Source organism: Marmota flaviventris, chromosome 6 (assembly GCF_047511675.1).
Source record: "Marmota flaviventris isolate mMarFla1 chromosome 6, mMarFla1.hap1, whole genome shotgun sequence".
In the NCBI taxonomy this organism is placed as follows: Eukaryota; Metazoa; Chordata; class Mammalia; order Rodentia; family Sciuridae; genus Marmota; species Marmota flaviventris.
Genome location: NC_092503.1, coordinates 46,568,045 through 46,591,935, shown reverse-complemented (window position 1 = coordinate 46,591,935; position 23,891 = coordinate 46,568,045). Strand labels below are relative to the sequence as shown.

Sequence of the window (23,891 nt, the reverse complement as noted above, 5' to 3'; positions counted from 1 at the left end):
TAAAAAGAAGTACCTATTTATATAGGACTTCTCCATTTATTCTATATCACATTTGAATATCCACATTGATTTCGAAACCAAAGAATTAAAATTTAAGTACAAGAATAAAATGATTTTTAATGTTTAATTGATCCTGAATTTAATTGTGGGTATTGGAAAATACACAATACAGAATAATTTCTGAAGATATTTGCAAGTCATGTTTTATGCTTCCTGTTTTGCCATTTTCATGCAGGGTACCAAAGCTGCAAAAGCATTTTAATTTCTGATTTGTAATTTTAATTATTAAAGTAAAACTATTTTTTTTAAATTTTAAAGAATTCATGGCAACTGATCTAAGCATAGTTTATTTATTTTGTTAATGAAGTTTTATAATTAGTAGTAGGCATTATGTATGTTATTATTATTATGTATGTTAAGGTATAGCATTTGATTAGAGTTTACATGATTCTTTTATAGTTTGATTAGAATTCTACTCCTCATTTATATCCCAGACGAACTTGAGGGGAAAGTCTTTCATTTCCCTTTGGAATATCTGGTCAAATCTTTCATTCTGCTCCACAGTAAAATGATGTTTCCAATCTCCAATGGTACCTAATGGGATATGAACATGAATGTCACTTTGGTGAATAAAGAACACTTCATGCTAAAGACTGCCTCAACCATTTGAACCCATGTGTCCCATTGTCCCAGATGTGGAACCCCTGTCAAATTTAAATGGAGCAACCAATATACCTATTTTTTAACTTTCTAATAATATGTGAATATTATTGTGTTCACAGAATTTAAAAATTGGAAATTAATGGGTTAATCTCTTTTCAACCAAGCTAAATATTTGTTCAGATCCACAGGATTGGAGACCTCATCTTTTCTTACACAGGAATGATTGAATAAAGAATCTAGGAACAAAATAATGCAGTAAAGAGATTTAAAATTTACTTCTCCATATGTTAGCCTTTCCCACTCTGTGATCCTTAGGAATAAAAAAACTATAAAGATATGAATACATTAGAATTTAAAAAGTATTTTAATATATATACTCCTGTATATATACTAAGTGAACCTCATACTAAGTGCACCACATTTATCAACTGTAATATAATTCTTACTAAAACCCTCCAAGATAAGTATTTCTTTCTTTTTCAATTTGAAAAAAAAAAAAACAAAACTCAAGTATTTTCAACCTATAAAATCAAAGTCATATAGAGCACCAGAGCTTCTCTTTCTGCATCTTTTTTTTTTTTATACAAGATTAAACCATCATTATGCCATTCTTTTTCGTGGGGGTGAGTACCGGAGATTGAACTCAGGGGTACTCGACCACTAAACCACTCCCCACCTCTATTTTGTTTTTTATTTAGAGCCAGGATCTCACTGAGTTGCTTAGCACCTTGTTTTTGCTGAGGCTGGCTTTGAACTTGCATTCCTCTGCCTCAGCCTCCTGAACCGCAGGGATTACATTATGCCATTCTTCTTAAGTGAAAAATAACTTGGCATTTCCAGCTATCAGGTTCACATGTATAGACATTATTATTGGCCTTTGGAAAAGATAACAAGCTCTTAGGGATATGAGAATTGCTTTTTATCTACTGTAGCTGAGGAATTAAAAGGGAGAATTTATAATAAATGTCATCAAAAAAAGGAATTTAAAAATATATCAATATCTAGGGCAATTTCCATAGGATGTTTATACAATTGTTCATAAATTAATATCCATCATCCTATTGGTAAATTATGAGCCAATTATGACATAAAATGTGAATAAAGTAGAAGTGAAATGTTTAGAATGTTTATACACTAAATGATTAAATTAAAAATTAACAATTTGAAGCCAGGTGTGGTGTTGTATGCTTGTAATCCCAGCAGCTCAGGAGGCTGAGCAGGAGGATGTTGAGTTCAAAGCCAGCCTCAGCAAGGGTGAGGCTCTAAGCATCTCAGTGTGAGACCCTGTCTCTAAATAAAATACCAAATAGCAGCTGGGGATGTGGTTTAGTGCTTGAGTGCCCCCGAGTTCAATCCTTGGTACTACTATACTACTACTACTAATAATAATAATACTTTGAATTTAAAGGGTATCAGTTACAAGGGAAATAATATTCATTCTTGACAACTACTTCAAGCATGTAATAAGATCACAGTAAAAACGATTTCAAGGATTTTTTGAAGTAACTGAATTCATAGCAGATAGCACTAATAAGATATCACTCTTTGTGATGACACATGGTAACACAGTAATCCAAACCTCCTCCCAGCACAGCAAAACACACATTAAGTTTACTCCTTAGATTATTCTAGAAGAACAAAGGGAAAATAAGGATTATTGTTCTTCTCATTTAATATACCTGACGAGGCTCATGTGACTTAGAAATAAGGCAATACTAATTAAGCAGTTTGTATACTAAAACACTTAGGTTTCTTGAAAACCTCTTCAGACCTACTCTCAATTAGATGCTTAATTTCTCTAGGTTCCAAATGTCACTGTTACTTGGAGAGACATAATGGAAGCACTTATTATTTCTCCTAGGTATCAAGGACTTGAATGACAGCTTACATCTTGCTACTAAGAACTACTGAATAGTACCTTTCCGCAGAAAATTTCCTTCGTTGTTTCTCACTCCCATTTCCTGTTTTACAATATCATCATAATTTGCTTGTGGATTAGTCTTCATGTTCTGAAATGAAGCCTGTTTCACAACAGTATCCACGACTTCTTCACTAAGTTCTTTCTCAAGAAATCTACAGATTTTCAACACTGCACTTCTGAGGTCCTGAAAGAGTCATGAGTATGCATGAGTTACAGCCAAACACACAACATTTTCATATTCTAGTGAAATTGATTGCTGGAATGCAAAGAAGTGTCATCATATGAACCATGCAGTTTGTTATGAAAAGAGAATGGGGAAACAAACTGACATGATTATCTCAATTGATGCACAAAAAACATTTAACAAAACCCAACATCTTTTTATGATGAAACTCTCAATAAATCTGCAATGGAAGGAATCTACGTCAACATGAAAAAGTCTTATATGGAACAGCTAACAGCAAACTCAACTAAGAGAGAAAGATTTTCATCTGAGATGTGGAGTAAGTTCAACTCCATTTTTCCACTTTAATTTATCATGATACTAGAAATACTAGCTGCAGCACCTAAGCAATAAAAACAAAAAAGGTACTGAAATAGAAAATAAAGCAAATGAAGTGGTCCCTGTTAGCGCATAAGATTATCTTTTACATTAAAAACCCCAAGTACACTCACACACACACACACACACACACCAAAACAAACAAAAAATAAAACAAAAAAGACATTAGAACAAAGAAATTTAAGTTGTAGAATAAGAAACCAAATATCTTAAAAGTTCTACTACCCAGAATACATAAAGAATTCTTACAAATCAACGAGAATAAAAAAATCAGTCCAATTAAAAATTGGCAAAGGATTTCTTCAAAGTAGATATACACATGTCCAATAAGTACATGAAAAGATGCTCAGTATCACTAATCATTAGGGAAATGCAAATCAACCACAGTAAGGTACCACTTCACACCCATTAGGAAGGCTATTATTATTTTAAAATTTTAAATATTTTATTTATTTTTATTTCAATATTTTTATTATTAAAAATAAACCACATCAGACAACAATAAGACCAATGAATCAGAAAAATTAAGATTTATGCATGTTGGTAGAAATGTAAAAATGCTGCAAATGCAATGGAAATAGTATGAACCTAAAAACAGCATTACAATATGACCCAACAAATCCACTTCTGTGTATGTACCCCAAATATTGAAAGTTAAAGTCTCAGAGAGAGATTTGTACACCATGTTCATACATCATTATTCACAATGCAGAATATAAAAGTGACCTATATGTATGTATATGTATGAGATACACAAATACAATGTAGTACATATGTACATTGGAATATTATTCAGCCTTAGAAGGAAGGCATTATGCTACAAATGCATGAACCCTGAAGACATTATGGTAAGTTAAGTTAAATGAGCCAGTCAAAAAGGACAAATACTGTATGATTCCACTGATATGATATACTAAGACTAATCAACTTCATAAACACAGAAAGTAGAATGTTTTTTTTACAAGACCTACAGGGAGCTGAGACTGGAGAATGAGGGATTATAGCCTTGTGAATATAGAGTTTCAGTTTTGCAATATGAATTCATTTTAGAGTAGGAGAGTGGTGATGTTGGCACAAGAATATGAACATACTTCATGACACACAACTGTTCCCTTAAAAAATGGTTAAAGCAGGCTGGGAACGGTGGCTCATGCCTGTAATCCCAGGGACTCAGGAGGCAGAGGCAGAAGGATGGTGAGTTCAAAGCCAGCCTCAGCAATTTAGCAAGGGCTAAGCAACTCTGTGAGACCCTGTCTCTAAAAAAATACAAAATAGGGCTGGGGATGTGACTCAGTGGTTGCGTGTCCCTGAGTTCAATCCCTGGTATCCGCTTCAAAGTCGTTAAAGTGGCATATTTTATGTCATGGATATTTTATCACAAGTAAAAAATATACTTTATGTCATGGATATTTTATCACAAGTAAAAACTTCAGTGGGAGGATAAAACCTAAACAGAATTACTATAGGCAATAGTACTTTAACTGGAAAAACTGTATCTCAAAGAGGTTATAACAATTTTCATGAGAAAGGAACTTTTCTTTCAATTCAAGAAGCAAAGATTTCTTTTCTGGATAAAATTTTAAAAAATGAGCCCCCAACTAAAGAAACCTGAAACCCCTAACCCTATGAAATGTGAACTTCAAAGTGCTTGATACACTATGTGCTCACAAGAAATGGAGATGGGTTGGCAGGTTGGGGACAGAGGATACAGGGCCTTGCTAACTTCCTGAGTATGTTAGCTGTATTCTTGTAGGGGAAAAAATGTAGTGTGAGAGGATGAATAAAAATAACAGGTCCACAGAAAATGCTCAGGGGTTACTCCAGTTGAACTGGGCTAATTGGGCTGTGCAAAATAACCACACAAGGGACACAAATACCTTTTTCTTTGGGGTCGCTGTGATGGCTCCTCTGACCTTAAGGGTCCGCAGGAAGAGAGAGAGTGCACATGCCCTGACCCCTTTTATTGAGGAGAAGCTATTCAAATGAGGCAACGGGTCAGGTTTCAGGGGGCTGAGTCTATGTTCATGATGTCCACTGTCACCAGGTTGACTGACACCTGGGTAGGCCACACCCAAGGGCAGAGTAAGAGAAGGGGACACACACAAGGCACTTCCATGGAAGATTCTATCCTAAACAGGGCAAGGGGTTATATTACAAAAGAACAGGTGAGCATAGCTTCACCCATGGGGCTGTAGCAAGACACACCCATGCACGAAACACCAACCCTTGAACCCAAGAAGGGTGGGGAAAGCTCTGCCACATTTCTGTGATTGAGTGCCTCAGCACCCAGCAGAGGAGTGTGACTCAGTCATGTGCAAGGTTGGTCTCCCACACCACAGTTATTAACTTATTTCTACACCAAACTTGGGTGCAGAAAAAAATAATAAAATTAGGATATAAATGAATACAAAGGGATAAGAAAATGTGAACAAGTTCTAGCATAAAAAAGACAATAAAATAGAACTATCAATGTTACAAATGTAGAAATTATCCGAAAGAATTTCAAAACAGCTATACTTGTCACATACAAGGAAATAAGAGATAAAATTAAAGTCTTTCCCTCAAAGCCAACTATTATTAACCAAAGTATCAGATAAACCCCCAGCTTGTTAATCGAAATGTAGACTTTAGTGAATAATTTTAATGGAAGATGAAACACAGATTGTTTTAGTCAGGTTTTTCGTTGCTGTGACCAAAAACACCTGACAAGAATAAACGTAGAGGAGGCAAAGTTTTTTTGGTGGCTCGCGGTTTCAGAGGTCTCAGTCCATAGACAGCCGGCTCCATTCCACAGGGCCTGAAGTGAGTCAGAATATCACGGTGGAAGAATGTGGTGGAGAAAAGCAACTCAAGACATCACACCAGGAAGCAGAGAGAGCTCCAATCAGCTCATGACATTATACCACAAAGGGATATCCCTGATGACCTACCTCCTCCAGCTCTACCCTACCTACCTGCCTAAAATTACCACTTAGGATATTAATGCCCTGATTAGATCAGGCCTTTTATCATCCTATCATATATCATCCCTAAACTTTTCTTTCATAGTCTCACATATGATCTTTTGGGGGACAGGTCATATCTAAATCATAACATAGATTCAGAGAATCTTTTCTAGGTCTTGCTACAGTCTTGCACTTTGGCCAATTCTTCAGAACACCAGCTGTTCCCTAATTCTACTACCTATTACTGTCCAATATTCTGAGCCATATTCCACAAAATGGTTTTTCATGTAACACAACGGGCAGCTCTCTTCTTTACCACTGTATTTGTGGGGTCTCCAAAGACAACTGCCCCACACCCTTCAGGTATATATGCATCTCTTTCCTAGAGGCATCAGCCAGTTCCAATATGTTGAAGGAAAAGATAACAGGATGGGAATGATTAAATCTCTCATATTAGACTCCCCCCAAAGGGGAGTATCATTTCTCTTAAGATAAAGTATTTCCAGAATTTTTACATTTTAAAATAAAATACATATATGAAAATGACACGCATTCCAGAATCCCCCAATAAACACCCTTTCCTCATTTTAAACCTTGTCCTTCCCCTAATGGTAACCTCCATCCTCATTATATGATAATGAATTATTGGTCTTCTAACTTGACTTTTTCCACCTAAATATGAATCTTTAAACATTATAGTTATAATTGCTTCTAGTTCAATTATATACCACTCGACTCTACTTGTGACAGGAAAGTAGAAAATAATCCTGCATAGTCATTAAGGTTCTAGGGCTACTACTACTAATTAAGTGAGAAATGTGAAAAATCCTCTGAGAGAAACTGCCCTGAGTTTATACATTTTGCTGGGTTTATCACTGGAGAAGCAGGCATGGGCAGTGTTTCGTAAAACTACCAAGACATTTCCAAGGGAAGCAACAGACAAAGGAAGACTCCAAAACGTATTCCAACTTTGATGAATACCTAATGTTTTTTTAAAAAAAATATTGTTTGAATGTTGATGGACCTTTATTTTATTCATTTATTTAAATACGTTGCTGAAAATAGAACCCAGTTCCTGACACATGCTAGGCAAGCACTCTACCAACTGAGCCACCACCCCAGCCCTGAATATCTAATTTTTGACAACATTGTGAGGTTTCTCTAGAAAGAGCTCTAAAGCGGAAAACTTGAGTTGACCAATGTCTATATTCCTTCTCTCCTTTACTTCCTTACTCCATCCTACCCCAATCAATTTTATCCACATTCATTCTTCTCATACATTCTTTTGTTCTTTTTGGTATTGGGAATTGAATCCAGGGCCCCTTAACCACTGAACCACATCCCTATCCCTTTTTATATTCTATTTTGAGATAGGGTCTCATTGAGTTGCTTAGAGCCTCACTAAATTGCTGAAGCTACTTTTGAACTCTCAACCCTCCTGCTTCAGCCTCCCAGGCTACTGCCATTATATTCTTTATAGTGATGATGTTCAAATTAATGGCATTAATATCTAAAGGCAGAAATCTTTTTGAGTTTGATTTGTATTTTTCATTTGTTTCTCACTCTATTCATTTGATTTCTTCTAAATCACTTTAATCTTCACAGGTCAAAAACAATGTCATATTCAAGCTCCTCTGATCCCCCTCTAACCCAACCCTGCCTCAGAGTGCCCTAAACACCTTCACGAATGAGACCACTATCTGCACACCTGCACCAACTGGAAATAAAGGAAGCATCCTTGATACCTCTCTCTTTATCATTTGTACTTTGTACAATCCCTTTTCTTTTTACATCTTAACTGTGCCTCAAAACTCTGTATTCTCTTCATTCATAATGACATTACTCCAATCCAAGGAAGCACTGATGTTCAGTGGATTAACACACTGGTCTGTGTCTGGACTGGATTAGTTATACTCACTATTTTTTCTTTTTAATTCATGAATGGGAATAACATTCAAAAATATAAATCATATTCTATGGCTACCCCTCTTAATAATTCTTTTAGAGGCTCTTGACTACTTTTAACTTTAAAGAAATCACTCTCATTAACATAGTCCACAGATCTTATAAAATCTGGCTCCTACAAAACCCCTCTATATTAATATTTCATCTCTTCCACATTGTTCAAGTTCTTCCCTTAGGTCTTCAAAGGTCTCATGCATTTTCCTTTTTTCTTATAAGTCTCTCCCATTTCTTTTCTTTCTGTTCGCTCTTATTTATTTATTTCAGGAAAAAAAAAGACCTTCACTTTCAACTATACTAGATACTCTCAGTACATATGCACATTGACATTATAGTTAGACTTTTCCTTAATAATTTCACTTATTACTTTTGAACTACATATACTAGCTTGGTGAGTACCTGTTTTCCCTGATAGATTATGAGTTCTGTTTATAAAAAATTCAGTCATCTATTACTCATGATTCAGTGCCAGTCACAGAGCAATCATTCAGTGATTGTTGAAGTAACTGAATATATGATGTATTAATGAATCCACATACCAACCAGAGTCCACAGAACAATAAATTTCAACTATCTTGTGTTTGAATTACACAAAGTTTTCAGGCAGTTTTGAAACTTTCACCAGCATATAAGCATCCTATGACTTCACATGAAGATTCTCTTTAAAAAACAGGAAGAACATGCCTCACAGGCCTCACCCTCATCTATAGCAACAATTATCCTGTCTTTGAAGTGGCTTCTTCCCCCATTGTCATGGTGTTCCTTGATGAACTTTCTTAAGTACAAGTACCATGGAAAAAAGTTTGTTGTATGGTGTATCCTCAAAAAAAAAAAAAAAAAAAAAAAAAAAAAAAACCCACTAAACTAAAAACAGAACTACTGTATAATCCAACTGTTACATTCCTGGGTATATATCAAAAAGAAATAGAGTCACCATAGAAGAGACAACTCACATGTTCATGTTTATTGTATCACTATTCACAATAGATAAGGATTCAGCCTAGGTGTCTATCAAAGATGAACACATAAAGAAAACATGGTGCACACACACACACACACACACACTGGACTATTATTCAGATATAAAAAATGAAATCTTCCAGCAATATTCATGAACTGAAGGAGATCATGTTAAATAAAATAAGCCAGACATACAAAGACAAGTAGTGCAAGAGGCACACGTGAGAACAACAACAAATATGGACTGAAACTAGAATCATGAATACTAGTGCCTGTGAAGGGTCCAGGGGGAAGGGTAAGTAAGAGTGAAAGAAGGGAGATTGTATATGATCAGTGCATGTTGCATGGTCATATAGAAATCAGATAACAAAACCCATTAATACGTAATTAATATTAATAAAAATGATTTACAAGATTGGTATCCTAGATATTTGAGGTTGCCTTTATTTCTACAGTTTTTAAATGATAACCATGGTGACTGTGTGTAGTGAGAAGACACCCTTGAGGAAAACCAGTAATAATTAATGGATAAGCAGGAAATTAGACCCCCCACTTACCCCCCAAAAGCCTACGAAATATGTATGAAAATGACTAGGAGAATGAGTTTTACTGAAACCAGGAGAAAAAAGGTTTAAAAATAGAATTTTAAAAAATACTTCTTATTTTACCTTTTTCATATCTTCATAGCTCATGAACAGAATATTGAAGTCATGTCTGTGTTCATACCAGCCTTTTATGTGATCAAACCAACGACTTCCCACCACTGTGCAAAAAATAATTAGTAAGAAGGTAAAGATGTTGCACTTATTGAATAGCAAAGTATTCTGTCTTTTCCTCCTTATGGTCACAAAAACAAAAATAAAGGCCCCAACCACTGAACATCTATATTACTGTTTTGAAATGATTACTGCTTAGGGGAACAATCATGGTTTTCATAGAGAAGTGATCATGAAAAGTGACTTTATGGATGTAGGAAGGCAGCAATGAAGAAATGAGAAAGCCCCTGGGTCTAAGTTTAAATCAGATTTCTTTAAAGCAATTTCCTCCACTTTCCTATATCCACCAGAAAACACACATGTCCATTTTTCTTCTCATTCTCTAAGATTTCTGGATAGCAAAGCTACCTGTTTACAATGAGACAAAACCTGAATGTAATCTTTAAATGAGTGAGATCCTGATACTTCTCACTACAAGTCCCTTGCAAGCTTCAATCCTCATCAGTAGTGGAGTGATAAACTCCACCATGGCCCTAGAAGGCTTACCACAGGTCCAGGAGAGAGTACACAAACACCCTGATCATTAGTGATTCTGGAATGTATTGTTTTAATTATATTTGTAGCTAGTTTAAATTGATAGAATACGTGTAAGCCTCTTATGGACTGGTCAAAATATTTTCCAAACAACATGCCTTTGAAAACTTGACAAAACCCACATGGTCCTGGCAAGGAATGGAAACGCCACTGGGTGGCAGACTAAGTTGATATGTCATAGTAACTACTCAAGAGCATGCATTGTACAATTGCCCTTTTCCATCTCTCTACATATCTTTCCTAAGTTTCTTGATAAATAAACTCATAGTTACCTTGTCCATCTAGAAACATTTTTATATAATTCTCAAAAGTTTCAGAATTCTTTAATATAGCCACCCAATTTGAATAATGAAAAAAGGAAACCAAAACATCTTTAGGATTTCTGTAGATATAAAGAATCTGCAGGAAGAATTAGAAATAATATTAACAATTCCAGCATATTATTTCAAGTTTTTAACAGTTGCATCATATTCATTAGCTGAATGAATCATAATCATCTTAATCCATTCTTCTAGTCATGGAAAATTAGGTGTTCCCCCAATTTTTCTCTATTACAAAAAGTGTTGAAATAAATTCTTTTACTTATAGGACAGAAACTGTATAAAAAAATTAATATGAAAATACCACTAATGAAAAGTTGAACCAAAAAAAGGCCTTTCACAGAATACACAATAATTATTGTCAATAACCTATCAAAACAGGCTTAATCTCATTAGTGAGTATGGACATGTAGGTTAAGATCACTTTAACATACCTCTTCATAAATAACACATTGAAAAAATTTAAAAGTCTGATATGTATCATTACTAGGAGGAAGTCAAAACATGTCCATTAGCAATTTAGCAGGAACTGATACACCTGCTTTCTTAAGAAAATATAGTCCCCATCCCATAGAACTGAAAATCCTTGTACTTTTGGCTTTGCAGTTCCCTTCTTGGATGTATATTATAGGAAAATTCCTGCATATGTGCCCAAAGGCCATTCTCAAGAACATTCATAGCAGCAAGTAGTGATATGCAAATGCTGGAATATTCTAATTTTTCTATGAAGAGAAAGTACAGATCTGATAGAACTACTTTCAGAAGTTATATTATGCAGCAGTGAAAATGGCATTTCAAATCAAGAACAAACAAGAGCATGTGGCAAAATCCCAGAGATTTAGAGAATAAGGAACAAAATGAAATTAAGTAAAATTGTAGGCCAAATGATTTAACATGATGGCCCATAATTTGTTTTCAAAGACCAACAGAAAAGGAACCTTTGTCCACTGATGATCATAATAGAAAAACTTCAATGGAAAAGTTCCAGTAAATCTGTAAGTATTTTGATTTAGCCACAATCATAGTAGAACACTTACAGAGAACTGTCTTTAACATAACAATAAAAGCAAAAATAAATTTATAAAATTGATTATTAAAATTTTATTTTATTTAGTTTTTAAAATTTGTATAAGTACCCAACACAGAAAGTTTATCTCCTTTTCTCATGTATGAAACATATTACATGTTTGAAAACTGATCATGCAATTGACAATTAACTTTTAAATAAAATCCAAAAATTAGAATATGTAAACATCATTGCCCATGATAGAAAACTATACAAACACTTTTAAACTAAAAAAGTCTCAAGAGAGCTGAAACCAATTATAAAAGTAAAACTGAAATAACAGAGTTTTAAACATTAACAAAATCATATCCATAGTTATACTAAAAGTGATATTCATTTTAAAATGTTAATATTGACAAATATAAACACTGGAAATAGGTAAACTGAACATTTAATTAAAGAAGATAGAAAGACATATACTAAAATGAGATAATAATTAAAATGAAAGTATACATCCAGAAAAAAAGCTAGTTCCTCAGAGGGTGAAAACCTAGTAAAATAGAAAACTCGTTATATCCTGAAAACTCTAAAAATAAGAGAATATAAAATTTTTATCTTTGCAGCATGAATGCAAATATATAACCACAAAATTGGAGTAAATTGACGAGATTATTAAAAAGTTATACTTTTTTCAATGTTAAATATCTACAAGTGGGTAAAAAGAATAATAAAAGGTACATATTGATGGTATTAAAGTAGACCTGATAAAATAGAGACATAGAATGAAGCTCCAAGAATGTTGGTATATTGCAATGTTTGTTTTCCCAGAAAAAAATCTCTCTTAAATTAAAATCCACATTTGATAAGCGTTGTGGAACTACGCTATATTGTAAAAAGTAGATAGAAAACTTTGCCTTATCAGTTAAAATGTACAAAACAGGGAGGAACTGCTACATAATCAGCAGAAGTACCTATTTTTGGAATAAAGATTGCACACTGAAGAGAGAGACAATGAAAATTTAGCATATCAATATATAGACTTCAAAATAGTGGAGATACTCAAGTCAAAGATTTAAGAAAATATTCTGTGTCAATTAGTATCTCTTGGGACAAGTATAATGCAATATTCATATCTCATATAATAAGTAGTATAAGATTTAATTTATAATCCTAAGAAGGTTTTAATATAGCCAGGCTTGGTGACTCAAGTCTGTAGTCCCAGCTACTTGGGAGGCTGAGACAGGAGGATCACAAGTTCAGAGCCAGCCTCAAAAAGAGAGGTGCTGAAAATATATAACCACAGAAATGAAATGAAAGAATGAAACCCTATCTCTCAATAAAATACAAAATAGGGCCGGGGATGTGGCTCAGTGGTTGAGTGATCCTGAGTTCAAGCCCATGTACCTCCCCCAAAAAGGTTAAAAATAATGTTAGCTAGGAGGGTATTTACATAATCTTTGTTGTTGGTGTTGTGTTTTCTTAGTAAATCACCAGAACCAGAAGTCAGGAAAGAAGTATTAACAGTTGGGTTACATAAGGTTAAAAGTTTTAAGCCGTTTTTCAGAAAAGTCTTTTCTTTTTAAAGGGGAAGACTGCCCCAAGTAAATATTCCACAAAACAGTAAATAAGACAACCTAAAGACACAGGGGCAAAAAATAAAAAGGATATTTAAAGGCCTATAAAATATATAAAAAGATAATCTTATTAAAATTGAAAGTGAAATTCGCTCAAAAATGAGATTACTTTCTTACTTAGCATATTAGGCAAATTTGAAAATTCCCATTATTAGTAAGCATGTGAGGACAGAGGCATTCCTACATGGTATTTGATGAAGTATGATTCATATATTATAAAAAGCAGGTAGGTAATCCCTGTCAACACTTAAAATATTAGACATTTTAATTTGAAAACTTCACATTAATTGAAACATGGCATGAGAAATAAAGTGCAAGTCTTTATAGGAATGTTTATGACAACACAAGACATCCATTGGCTGAAACTTATCTGTCCATCAAATACACATTAATTATTGCAAAGCCACACAATAAAATTCTATGAAATCATAAAAAAGAATGGCATTTTATGGCCAATGTGAAAGAATTTTTGTTATATGCTATAGAATAAATTGCAAATTATATCCACAATTGCTTATTACAGGCATAGTTTTTAGGACATTCATATATTTTTATTGTGGAAGGCAATATCCTAAACATAATTTGGGGAATCAACTTAAGGCAGGTTATTTTGCTTTTGCAAAAAAGAGAGAGAGAGAGAGAGAGAGAGAGAGAGAGAGAGAGAGAGAGAGAGAGAGAGACTAAGCTCTATGACATACTTTAGCTTTTTTGTTCTTCAGACCTTTTGGAACTAAATAATATGGAAGATGAGAACTGAAGATTCGAGGGGATGGTATTTTGGTAAAGTCCAAATTATGATTATTGTATTCAAAGAAGGGAGCTCTATCTATTGTTTTGATGTCTTCGGTTCTGTTACGATGCCCCTCAAAATAAATCAAGCTTAGTATCTGCTGAGTCCAGATGGTACCTGAAAAAATAAATCATCTTGTTTTCAAACTCAATTAGTCATTAAAAATTAACTCAACAATAGTGTCATTCACCATAATCATTTGAGCTTTCTTTTCTTTTAAACACTCTAAGTATGCTAACAACTTTGTCCAACTTTCATTTTTGTCTCTATGAAACTTTAAAGTTAATAAAGATAAAATCAAAGACTCTAAATTCCTTTGTCACTTGAAGAGCTGTGTTTGTTCTGATTCCATGATAGTAATGATTTAGATTAATTCTGCCTCTCCTTCTCTGTTTCCTGCTCCATGTTAGGTCCTTTTTCGTGTTTTTAACTTTTTCCTTAACTTATAATAATTCTACATATTGATGGGGTAGAGTGTGGTATTCCACACATGCATACACCCTGTACTATCACATCAGGGAAATTAGCATTTCCTTCTCTGTGTCATTTCTTTCTGTTTGGAGTCTTCGAGCTTATTCCTTCTGTACTTTCTTACAATATGTTATTGGTTACTGAGTCCCTTTTGACTATATTTTGTGGGTACCTGTTTTTCTTTCATGAAATTCCTTTTTCAGAACTTTACCCTTTAGAATTATAGACAAATTAACAAAATTATAGCGAGTTCACTTTCCCCTCCTTTTCTCTTTACCATGTAAGGTGGTTTTGTAAACTATTTAAGCATCCAAGGATGTCAGGAAATAGCAGAACTTGACATGAGTGTATATATATATATATATATATATATATATATATATATATATATATATATATCATTTTATTCACTTGTTTGGCCTAATCATGTATGATCAACTTCTTTGTGGTGTTCTGGGGAAACCACACTATAAATAAGCAAAACATTGTATGTAAAATCTTAATAACTACAGCTTTACTCCTTAGTCTGCATGGGCCACTCTAAAAACTCAAACCAAGCCAAGCATCCCGCCCTGCTGAAGTAGAAGTCACTATTACTATTATTAGTACTTGTTTAGCCCAACAGGATTGTGTTTTACCACTTCTTTGTAATGATTATCTTCACAAATCTCAAAATCATTCTTATTTCATTTTCTAGTAGAACTTACTGGTTGAAAACGTTTTTGAGAATCTTCAGTGGAACTCAGCTGACATGGAATACTTCTCAAGAAAATGAAACATCTTAAAACATGTATAATTATGGAAGATAAATCTTCCAACTCAGGAAGCATTTACAAATTAGAGAAAAGATGAGTTTGGACTGTCTCAGGTCTGTCCAACAGACCAAGCCAACAGGTCACCCTTTACCCAGTACCTGCTCATGGCTCAGTATTTGGTTTCTTTATATATATATATATAAAGAAATATATATATATATATATATATATATATATATATATATATATATATATATATATATATATTTAACAGAATTGACAATATATCTATTGCAAATGAGCTTTGGTAGTATAGATTTGAGATTTAGCTAACTTTTTTTCTGATTCCTAATGGATATATAAATGTAGGTCAGGCTGCTGTTGATGTCTGAGCACATTTACATACACAGAGACACAATCACACACACACACACACACACACACACACACACACACATACCAAACTTTGGAAAAATCTACTCTCATGAGGCCACTCTTTACACTTACCAGATTTTGGATAGGTAACTATGAAGACATCATCATCTCTAATTTCAAAATCATCTGCACTTCGTACTATATGCATTTTAACTAAAGACCTTTCAAAATTGTAGCCTTTAAATTCAAATAAGTATTCCTCTGTGTTGTCCATAATTTTTCACCTACAAGTGCAAACATATAATATCAAGTTATTTTAGAAGTGAATAATAGTTATTGAGTGGTCAATATATGCCTAGCACTATTGCAATGACTGATGTGTATGAACATATTAATGACACTAACCACAGCACATATATGAATGATTTAAAACTTCACAAAACACCAACATTGCTGTGTTGCTAGCATCAGTGTTTTAAAGATGAGGCAGCAGAAATGCTGAAAAGTGAGACAACTCTTCTTAAAGGTCCATGAGGAACAGATACCATGATCCTCAACATAGAGAAGAGGAATTAACTCAGAGAAGTCAACCAAATTATTTAAACTTGTCCAGCTAGCTGAACTGGAAAGATTGGAGAAGGGATAATTTGGCCAGAGAATTCATAATTTTTATCCAGAAATTCTTAGTGTTTTACATTTTTATTGCTTATATTTTTTGATTGTTGTAGAAATAAGAAATTCTTCAATGGATATTCTTTTATTTCTAATGTTTTTCTAGAGTATGCATAACTCATTGCGTCTGAAAGAAACTTCTGAATTAGGGATCTGAGATGCTGTTGAAAGTGAAAAATGAAAATGCTTTGCTCTTTAAATTGTTGTTACTTCAGAAATGCTGCCCTCGTAGTTACAAGTTACTTCATGAAAGTTATCCTAGTTTACAGTAGGAGATTTTAAAATCAGAAATCATATGAATCTCAATAATAAACTAAAACAAAAATGGAAAGCAAACAATGTAAAGACAAATATAATTAAAATTTTGTAATGAGAACAAAAAGGGAGACATAGAGGCAAGATGCAAAGGGAGGAAAGATGGCAGAATGGCCAAGCTGCCATATATATTTATTTATATCCATAGGTTACTTCAGGTCATTGGCATCATTAGTACATATTGTTCATTGTATTACAGACTTAGCAACATTATGCAGCTAATCCTCAGCTACATACTAAATTGCAATGTGCAATGTTAGGTGTTTTATGTAGCTCTCAAGAAAGTCCACTGTATAAAGTTATTGTTATGTGGAGAGGTTTAGGCTCAGTGAAACATTGTGTTTGTCCCAGGAGCTGTGTGCCTGAGATCAAGGTCTAGGCTAATAAGACTCTAGGGGCATTGCCACAGCAGCTATACATTGCACATGTATTCATTATCTTACTAGTTCCTAGGAGAAATTTCAGGGCATTCTAAGGGTGGGAAACAGAGTTCCAGTTACCCTCTCTGAGTGTGCTCACAAGAGGAATGCTTCCATGTATATTTCCATGGTCAAAATACCTACAAAATTCAGACCAGCCAAGCATTTCTATTTGCTCTTCCTGAGAAATCTTTTCTTGAAGGTTACATGATTGAGACAATCCCATAAGTTCTAATAGTAGATTTAGAATCAATATAGATTTCAGGTTTTTTTTTTAATTCTGTGCATGCCAAGAAACTGAATTTGCTAAAAAGCTGCAAATATGGCTTTGTTTAAATTGTATGTCAAGAAATAACATTGAGTTCTTTACAAACAATCCAAGTTAACTGATCAATAGGAGGAATTCAGAGTTTAGTCTTTTCCAGAATAAGAACAGAAAATGATTAATGTTAGACTCACCTGGGTGATGCCTTCATGACTGGTTTCTTGGCTACCAAATGAAAGATAAAATTAAGGCCCTACTAAGCTGCTAGAGGTTTCCCCTCATTAAGTTGACATCTAGGAAACATGAAATATTGAGTCCTGGGGACAGAAGAGCTGGGCTGATGCATCAAAAGATTGTTTTCAATGCAGGCAGATGGAGAGCTATTTTGATATTGACATCCTGCATTTCCTAGGAAAAACCTTGGAGAATTCAGCCTTCAAATTGTAGTGAGGGAGAATTTATACTGCATCACATGGATAAACGGAGAAGCGCATAGTAGGAGATATAAGTTGAGGAGAAAGCCAAAAGTGAAGTGTGATCCCTACCACATCCTTCCTAACCGCTAGTAACACCATCCACACACCCTTTGAAATTTCACAAAGGGTTCCAGAAACTATGAGTGATGAGAAAGAGCATCAGGCAGCATCTACAAACATTCCGAATTCTTCTATTTAGTCACTCAACTGTCAGTCTGAGGGGAGAGAAAATTTTGAGAGCTCTGGTATCACAGAAGCAAAGGAAAAAGCTGCATGTGAAGAGGATTCAGGTAGGTGCCGTCTGGCTACCCAGTATAGTTTGCATGTCTTTGATGCATGTAGGAGAAGGAAATTGTGTAAGTAGCAAGCCTTTCTGTGTCTCCTTCTTATTCCTTCATGGAAGTCCGAAAGAAAAGGGGTGAGGGTGTTCATAGATAATTATGGAGAAAAGGAGGTCAATACAGATATTTGTCTCTCATGCAAAACAGGATGAGAATTGACAATGGCTCAGAAACTATTCTGTTACTCACTGTTGAGATCAGCTGCTGAAGGAAAACCAGCTCTCACAAAAATTTTAAGCTGACAGGAACTGCTCTGTCACTGAGGAATAAATAGTCCTATGGAGTTTGTTTTGGCCAGTGAGTAGTGTTCTAGAACCTGACTGAGTAACTCAGCTCTTATAAATTGGGTAAGATTTTGTTGACACTGTGGAAAGCATATCAGGTTATCCCAGGTTTTTTTTTAAAGGGATCAAACCTTTGGAGATACTTTAAAAATTTCAGAATAAGAGAGGGCACATTTACTGAATTACAGCAATTATGAAACAAACAAAAAAACACATTCGAAATCTTCAAGGACAGCTTCCTTGTACCTGAATGATGGTTAAGTCTGTCTTTCCAGCCCATCTCAGGGGCTGGTGATCATTCTTAAGATCTTTCCTTGCATAATCTCACCCAGTTTGTTTCTTCTGTTGTTTGACTGGCAGTGGCTACAGAAGGCTCTAGGGGTTATATAAACTTACAAGTGGGTTATATAAACTCGAAAAGAACATAAATTTGTTTTCCAGTGCACATAGAGTTTGCCTTTTCTAATCAATGTGCCTTTATTCATTTTAATGATAGATGTTAGCTTTTTGTTTTCCACAAATAACTATGATTCATCTCAGGTCTTTCTAACATTTCTCATGGAAAATTGAGTCATTCCTCAGTCTTTTGTTGCTCATAAAATCTGCTCTTAGATAATGATTATCTAATGATTGATTTTCAAGTTCCCACTACATACAGAATTTGAACCTAGGAGAGATCTTGAATCTTTTCAAAATAAAATTCCTTCTGGTTAGAAAGTAGTGTGTAATCTGAGGCTAATTTCAGTTTATAAATATTAAACCTGTCTCTTATTCCTCATGATATTTGTCAAATTAGAGTTTCTAAAATAGTCCATTTTGTGAAAATAAATACAGCATGAAAAGTAGAAATCAATAGGAGTATTCTATTTATTATTATGACAGGCTCAATAAGAATTTCTTTTATTATACAAATTTTAATGAACCGAATGTATAAGGGGGTCTTTTGAGGTTCTTGGAATCTTTTGCCTTCCTCTCTTCCCTCTTTTTCTCCCTGACTCCCAATAATTATCAGCTGTGAGACATCTAGACCAGTCAGTAATAACAGCCAAGTGAATAAGACAGCTGCTTCCATGAGCAGAGGCAGCATTTTGATTCCCTTCTTCCCTTCTTGCTAGATGTTATGTGCATCTAGCAAGTAAGGCGGCCTGAGAGGAATCCAGAGCAATGGCTGAGTGCAGAGGTGGGGCAGGAAAGGATAGATGTGGGACATCTTGTACCACAGTGTAAAGATTTACACAAAGAATAATGAAAAAGTCAAAAGGACACCAGAGCCAGCTTGCAGGTATCACATCTGACCACTTCAAGAACAATTCGAATTTTGCAATACATAATCATAGAATAGATCACAACCTTTTCAGTACAATAAGGAAATGTGAGTTTATATAAAGGTAAGACAAACCTTACTGGCTGAGACATACATTAAAAGTTTTAGGCCTTTCAGGACAAGGGGCAAGAACAAAATAGTATTCAGATGTTATCAACAAGAAAGAAAAAAGTCCCTAATTTTTTCTAACAGATGCAAAGATAACACTAATTTATAACAGTTCTTGTCAATACATGTGTAGTAAAATTAGAGTGCACTCATTTTGGAAGGGGAGTGTGATGTTAGGCAACTTTATTTTCTCTGGGCACATGTGTTCAACTGCTTTAATCAAAGTTCATTTACTTGAATGAACAGCAGGAAACAGCCTACCTTGCTTGACTCACAAATGAATACTGAGAAGTTTGTTTACAGCATCATTTTCATTTTTCCTTTTTTTTTTTTTTGGAAAAAAACATGCACTTAAAAAGTATTACTATATCCTCTTTCCAAAGACTAGACTCTTTAGTAGGCCTCACCCATTAAATCTCATTAAATTTTTTTTACCAAAAAAATAAAAAATAAAAATAAAAATAAAAATGAATCTGTAATCAAAGTCAACATCTTAGTGATTCATTTGATAGTCAAGCAGGGCAGACTATTTTCTGATGTTGAATCTATGAAACCATGTTTAATATTTTGTCCCATCCTATCAGATGTGGAACACGTATAAAATCTTAAATGGAGCAAAAAATATAACACTTTCAATAACTTTAGTAGCCTGTGTTGAAATATTTGCAAAACTAAGAATTTGGAATTTGATGGGTTTTAAGCTTCTAAATGTTTCTAAACATTTCTTTCTTGTGACTTGGGAATATTGTGATGATTGCTTAATCTGATAATGGTGATATACACTATGTTCTTTAGCATTTGGTAGCCAAATGGGTGCTTTGCCAACTTCCTTAATAAGAGGTAATCCACACTCCGTGTTTCCTTAAAAATATTCATAATACACCTTTCTCTTCTAGCTTTTACACACTGAGTATGCACTGGTGATTTTAAAACATTAACTAACTACCAGGGTATGACAAAACACCTGCCACATGAAGCACTGTTGTGTTACAATGACATCACTGTGACTTGTAGTGCGATAGGCAACAGTGCAAAGCAATGTTCATGTAGACAGCCAGGTGTAGTTTCTGCAACAATTGCTCAAACTGACTATGTAATACAAAAGTGATCAGAGACATATTAAATGAATGACCATAACATTTTGAAAATGAAACTTCATGAAATTACACTGAAATTTAGAGTTCATATAATGTTTATGTGAAAAAAATTATTTTAATTCTTTTCCATTCATGAAGGAAAATCATTCTTCCTTCACAGACTATATAGAAACAGATGATGGGATGGATTTGCCTCACATCTGTAGATAAAATATCTCTGATGGATACTGGTAAAAATGAAGGCATGATTAAATATGTGAGAAGGAAAAATATCTCTTTGGACTGAAATATCAAGAAGTAAATATAGAAGAAATAATGGGAGGGAATGCTTGAATGAGGAAAAGGTTATTTACATGTATTCAAAGCATGTACTGTCAAATAATTAATTTTTATGTAATAAAGTGCAGAAGAGTCATTTTACTAGGTAAAACCCAGATAGACACCACTTTAACCAATTTAATCAAAGTAGCATCCCTAATACTGACATTAAGCCAACCTACATTTCTCCTGTTGACCACTGAGAGCACATTGAATTCAGGGCATTCCTGTCAAAAAGTTCAACCTTATTCTATCATGAGTAAACATCAGAAAAACTCATTAATACCCATTATGCCATATACTATTTTTAACAATGCCAAAAGGAGTAAGCAAGCAGGACAGAAATGATTTGAGAATAAAGGAAACTAGCTAGACATGACAATTAAATACAAAGCATAGTCTGGCACAATGGTGTACACCTGTAATTTCAGTGACTTGGGAGGCAGAGGCAGGAGGATTGCAAGATTGAGGGCAGTCAGGAAGGTTAGTCAGACACTGTCTCAAAATAAAAAATAGAAGAGCTTGCTGGTGTACTTATGTGTTACAGTGCCCCTGGGTTCTATACCCAAGACCACAATATAAATAAATTAATAAATATGCATGATGTTGCATTTGATCCTATCACAGAAAAAAAATCTATAGGATATTGTTGTTACAACTGAACATTTTAAAATATATATTTGTAGTTTATATAATAGGACTGCATCAATGTTGCATTTCCTGCTTTTGATAATTGTATTATGTTTATTTTAGATAATGTCATTATTCTACGGAAATACCCATATAAGTAAATAGAAATAAAAGGACATGATTTTAGTCTCAAAATTTTTTTAAACATTTAGTTTTTAGTTGTAGGTAGACATAATACCTTTATTTTATTTTTATGAAGACAAATTATGCTTTTATCAGTAAATATAGAAAAAGTATTTCGCAAAATCTCATGCTCGCTCATTTTGAAAAGAAACTCCAGCAACTCAATATTGGAGTGGGACTTTATTTTATGATAAATATCTTTAAAAAATAATGCCTACATCTAGCATTGTACTTAATGGTAGAAAAATAAGTTATTTTATCCTAACAGAAAAGTAAGAATGTGCCTTTATCACTCCTATTGTACTACGTGGTCTAGATAATACAATTACACAAGTAAAGGAAATGAAATGTATACTTGTTGACAAGAAAGAAATAAAACTGGTTCTGTTCATAAATAATGTGAATATTATTTAGTGAAAAAGGTAATGTGCTATGAAATCATGAAAAGACAAGGAGGAGATTTAAATGCAAAAGGTGCAAAAAGATCAGTCCAAAAAGATTAAATACTGTGTAATACCAATTATAGCATATTCTGGAAAGGGCAACAATAGAAAGAGTGAATAGATTAGTGGTTTCCAAGGTTTGGGTTAAGGAAGAGAGGTTAACACGTGGAGCACATAGGATTTTTACTGAAACTATTCCGTATGAACTTTGAATGCTGGACTCATGATGCATTTGTCCAGACTATAAAACAAATTCAACATGAACAATGAACCCTAATGTAAACAGTGGACATTAGTTAAAAATGCTGTATCAATATTGGTTCATCAACTATGACAAATATGATGATTAGCTTGCAATCTTTTTATGTTATAGAGGACACTTGGAGCTTCCTTTCTCCCTCACTCCATCCTACTTAAACTGAAGCAAAATTCCTAGGCTGGTATTACGGTTTGGATATAAGGTGTCTCCCAATAAGCTCATTGCAGTACTCAATACAGGAATGCTCAGAGGTGAAATGATTAGATTATGAGAGTTGTAACCTATTCACTAGACTATTCCATTTTATGAAATAACCTCTGCCCTTTGCAACAGTTTTTTGAGTTTACACCAGTTTTCTCATACTAAATAAGAGACTATAGACTGAACTTCTGAAGATATGAGCCTAAAATAAATTTTTTCTCCTCTAAGCTGTTCTTGTCAAACATTTTATCACAGTGGCAAAAAGCCATCTAACGGAGCAGGAATGCCATATCAAGGTTTCATGGTTTCTTTTTAAGCTGTTCATCCTTCACATTTCAAGTTTTTCAATTGGATCTTCTTATGTAAGGAGATTCTTCACTTCTCTGTATCACTCAGGGTGCTGGGTGTCCTTGATGTAATTTGAGAATCATCAGCAACATCAGCTAAGACTGTAGTACTTACTTCTGGGGAAATACCTGCCCTATGTGATGTCCTGGGGTTGTGCCCAGTTTTTCTCTTCATATTAAAGAAAGTATATTATCTTCCAGTATCTTGTCTCCTCTTTGGGGCCTGTCAGCCAGGCCCTGCTGTGAGTATGAGGCCAGTTTTATCAGACAAACTGTTCTGCTACTCATGACAAAGTCTGGTTGTTCTCCTATTAAACATAATCAATCTTACATAACATTAGGATTAGACAAGACCACTCTGTGGCCATGATGGATCAAGACAAAACAATATCACTCTGTTGACAAAAAGCAGTTTTTGTTTATTGTTTTTTGTTTTATTTCTGTTCTGGGCAAGTTAACTTTTCAAGGACACCTGGGAGGGGGAGAGCTTTTTCTTTCCTTTCTTTCCTCATCCTGCCAGCTGTTACCATGGAGC

The 23,891-nt window shown here is 34.2% G+C and overlaps 1 protein-coding gene across 1 annotated transcript; it reads right to left on the bottom strand.

Annotated features, from left to right (window-relative positions):
• Window positions 1–367: 367 nt before the first annotated feature.
• LOC139706200 (amine sulfotransferase-like) lies at window positions 368–10,686 on the bottom strand. Its single transcript, XM_071613880.1, has 4 exons — window positions 10,596–10,686; window positions 9,682–9,776; window positions 2,582–2,768; window positions 368–594 (listed from the first exon to the last, which is right to left on the bottom strand). Exons 1-4 carry the CDS (start codon window positions 10,612–10,614, stop codon window positions 473–475), a joined length of 423 nt encoding a protein of 140 aa, XP_071469981.1. The 5' UTR covers window positions 10,615–10,686; the 3' UTR covers window positions 368–472.
• Window positions 10,687–23,891: the final 13,205 nt, after the last annotated feature.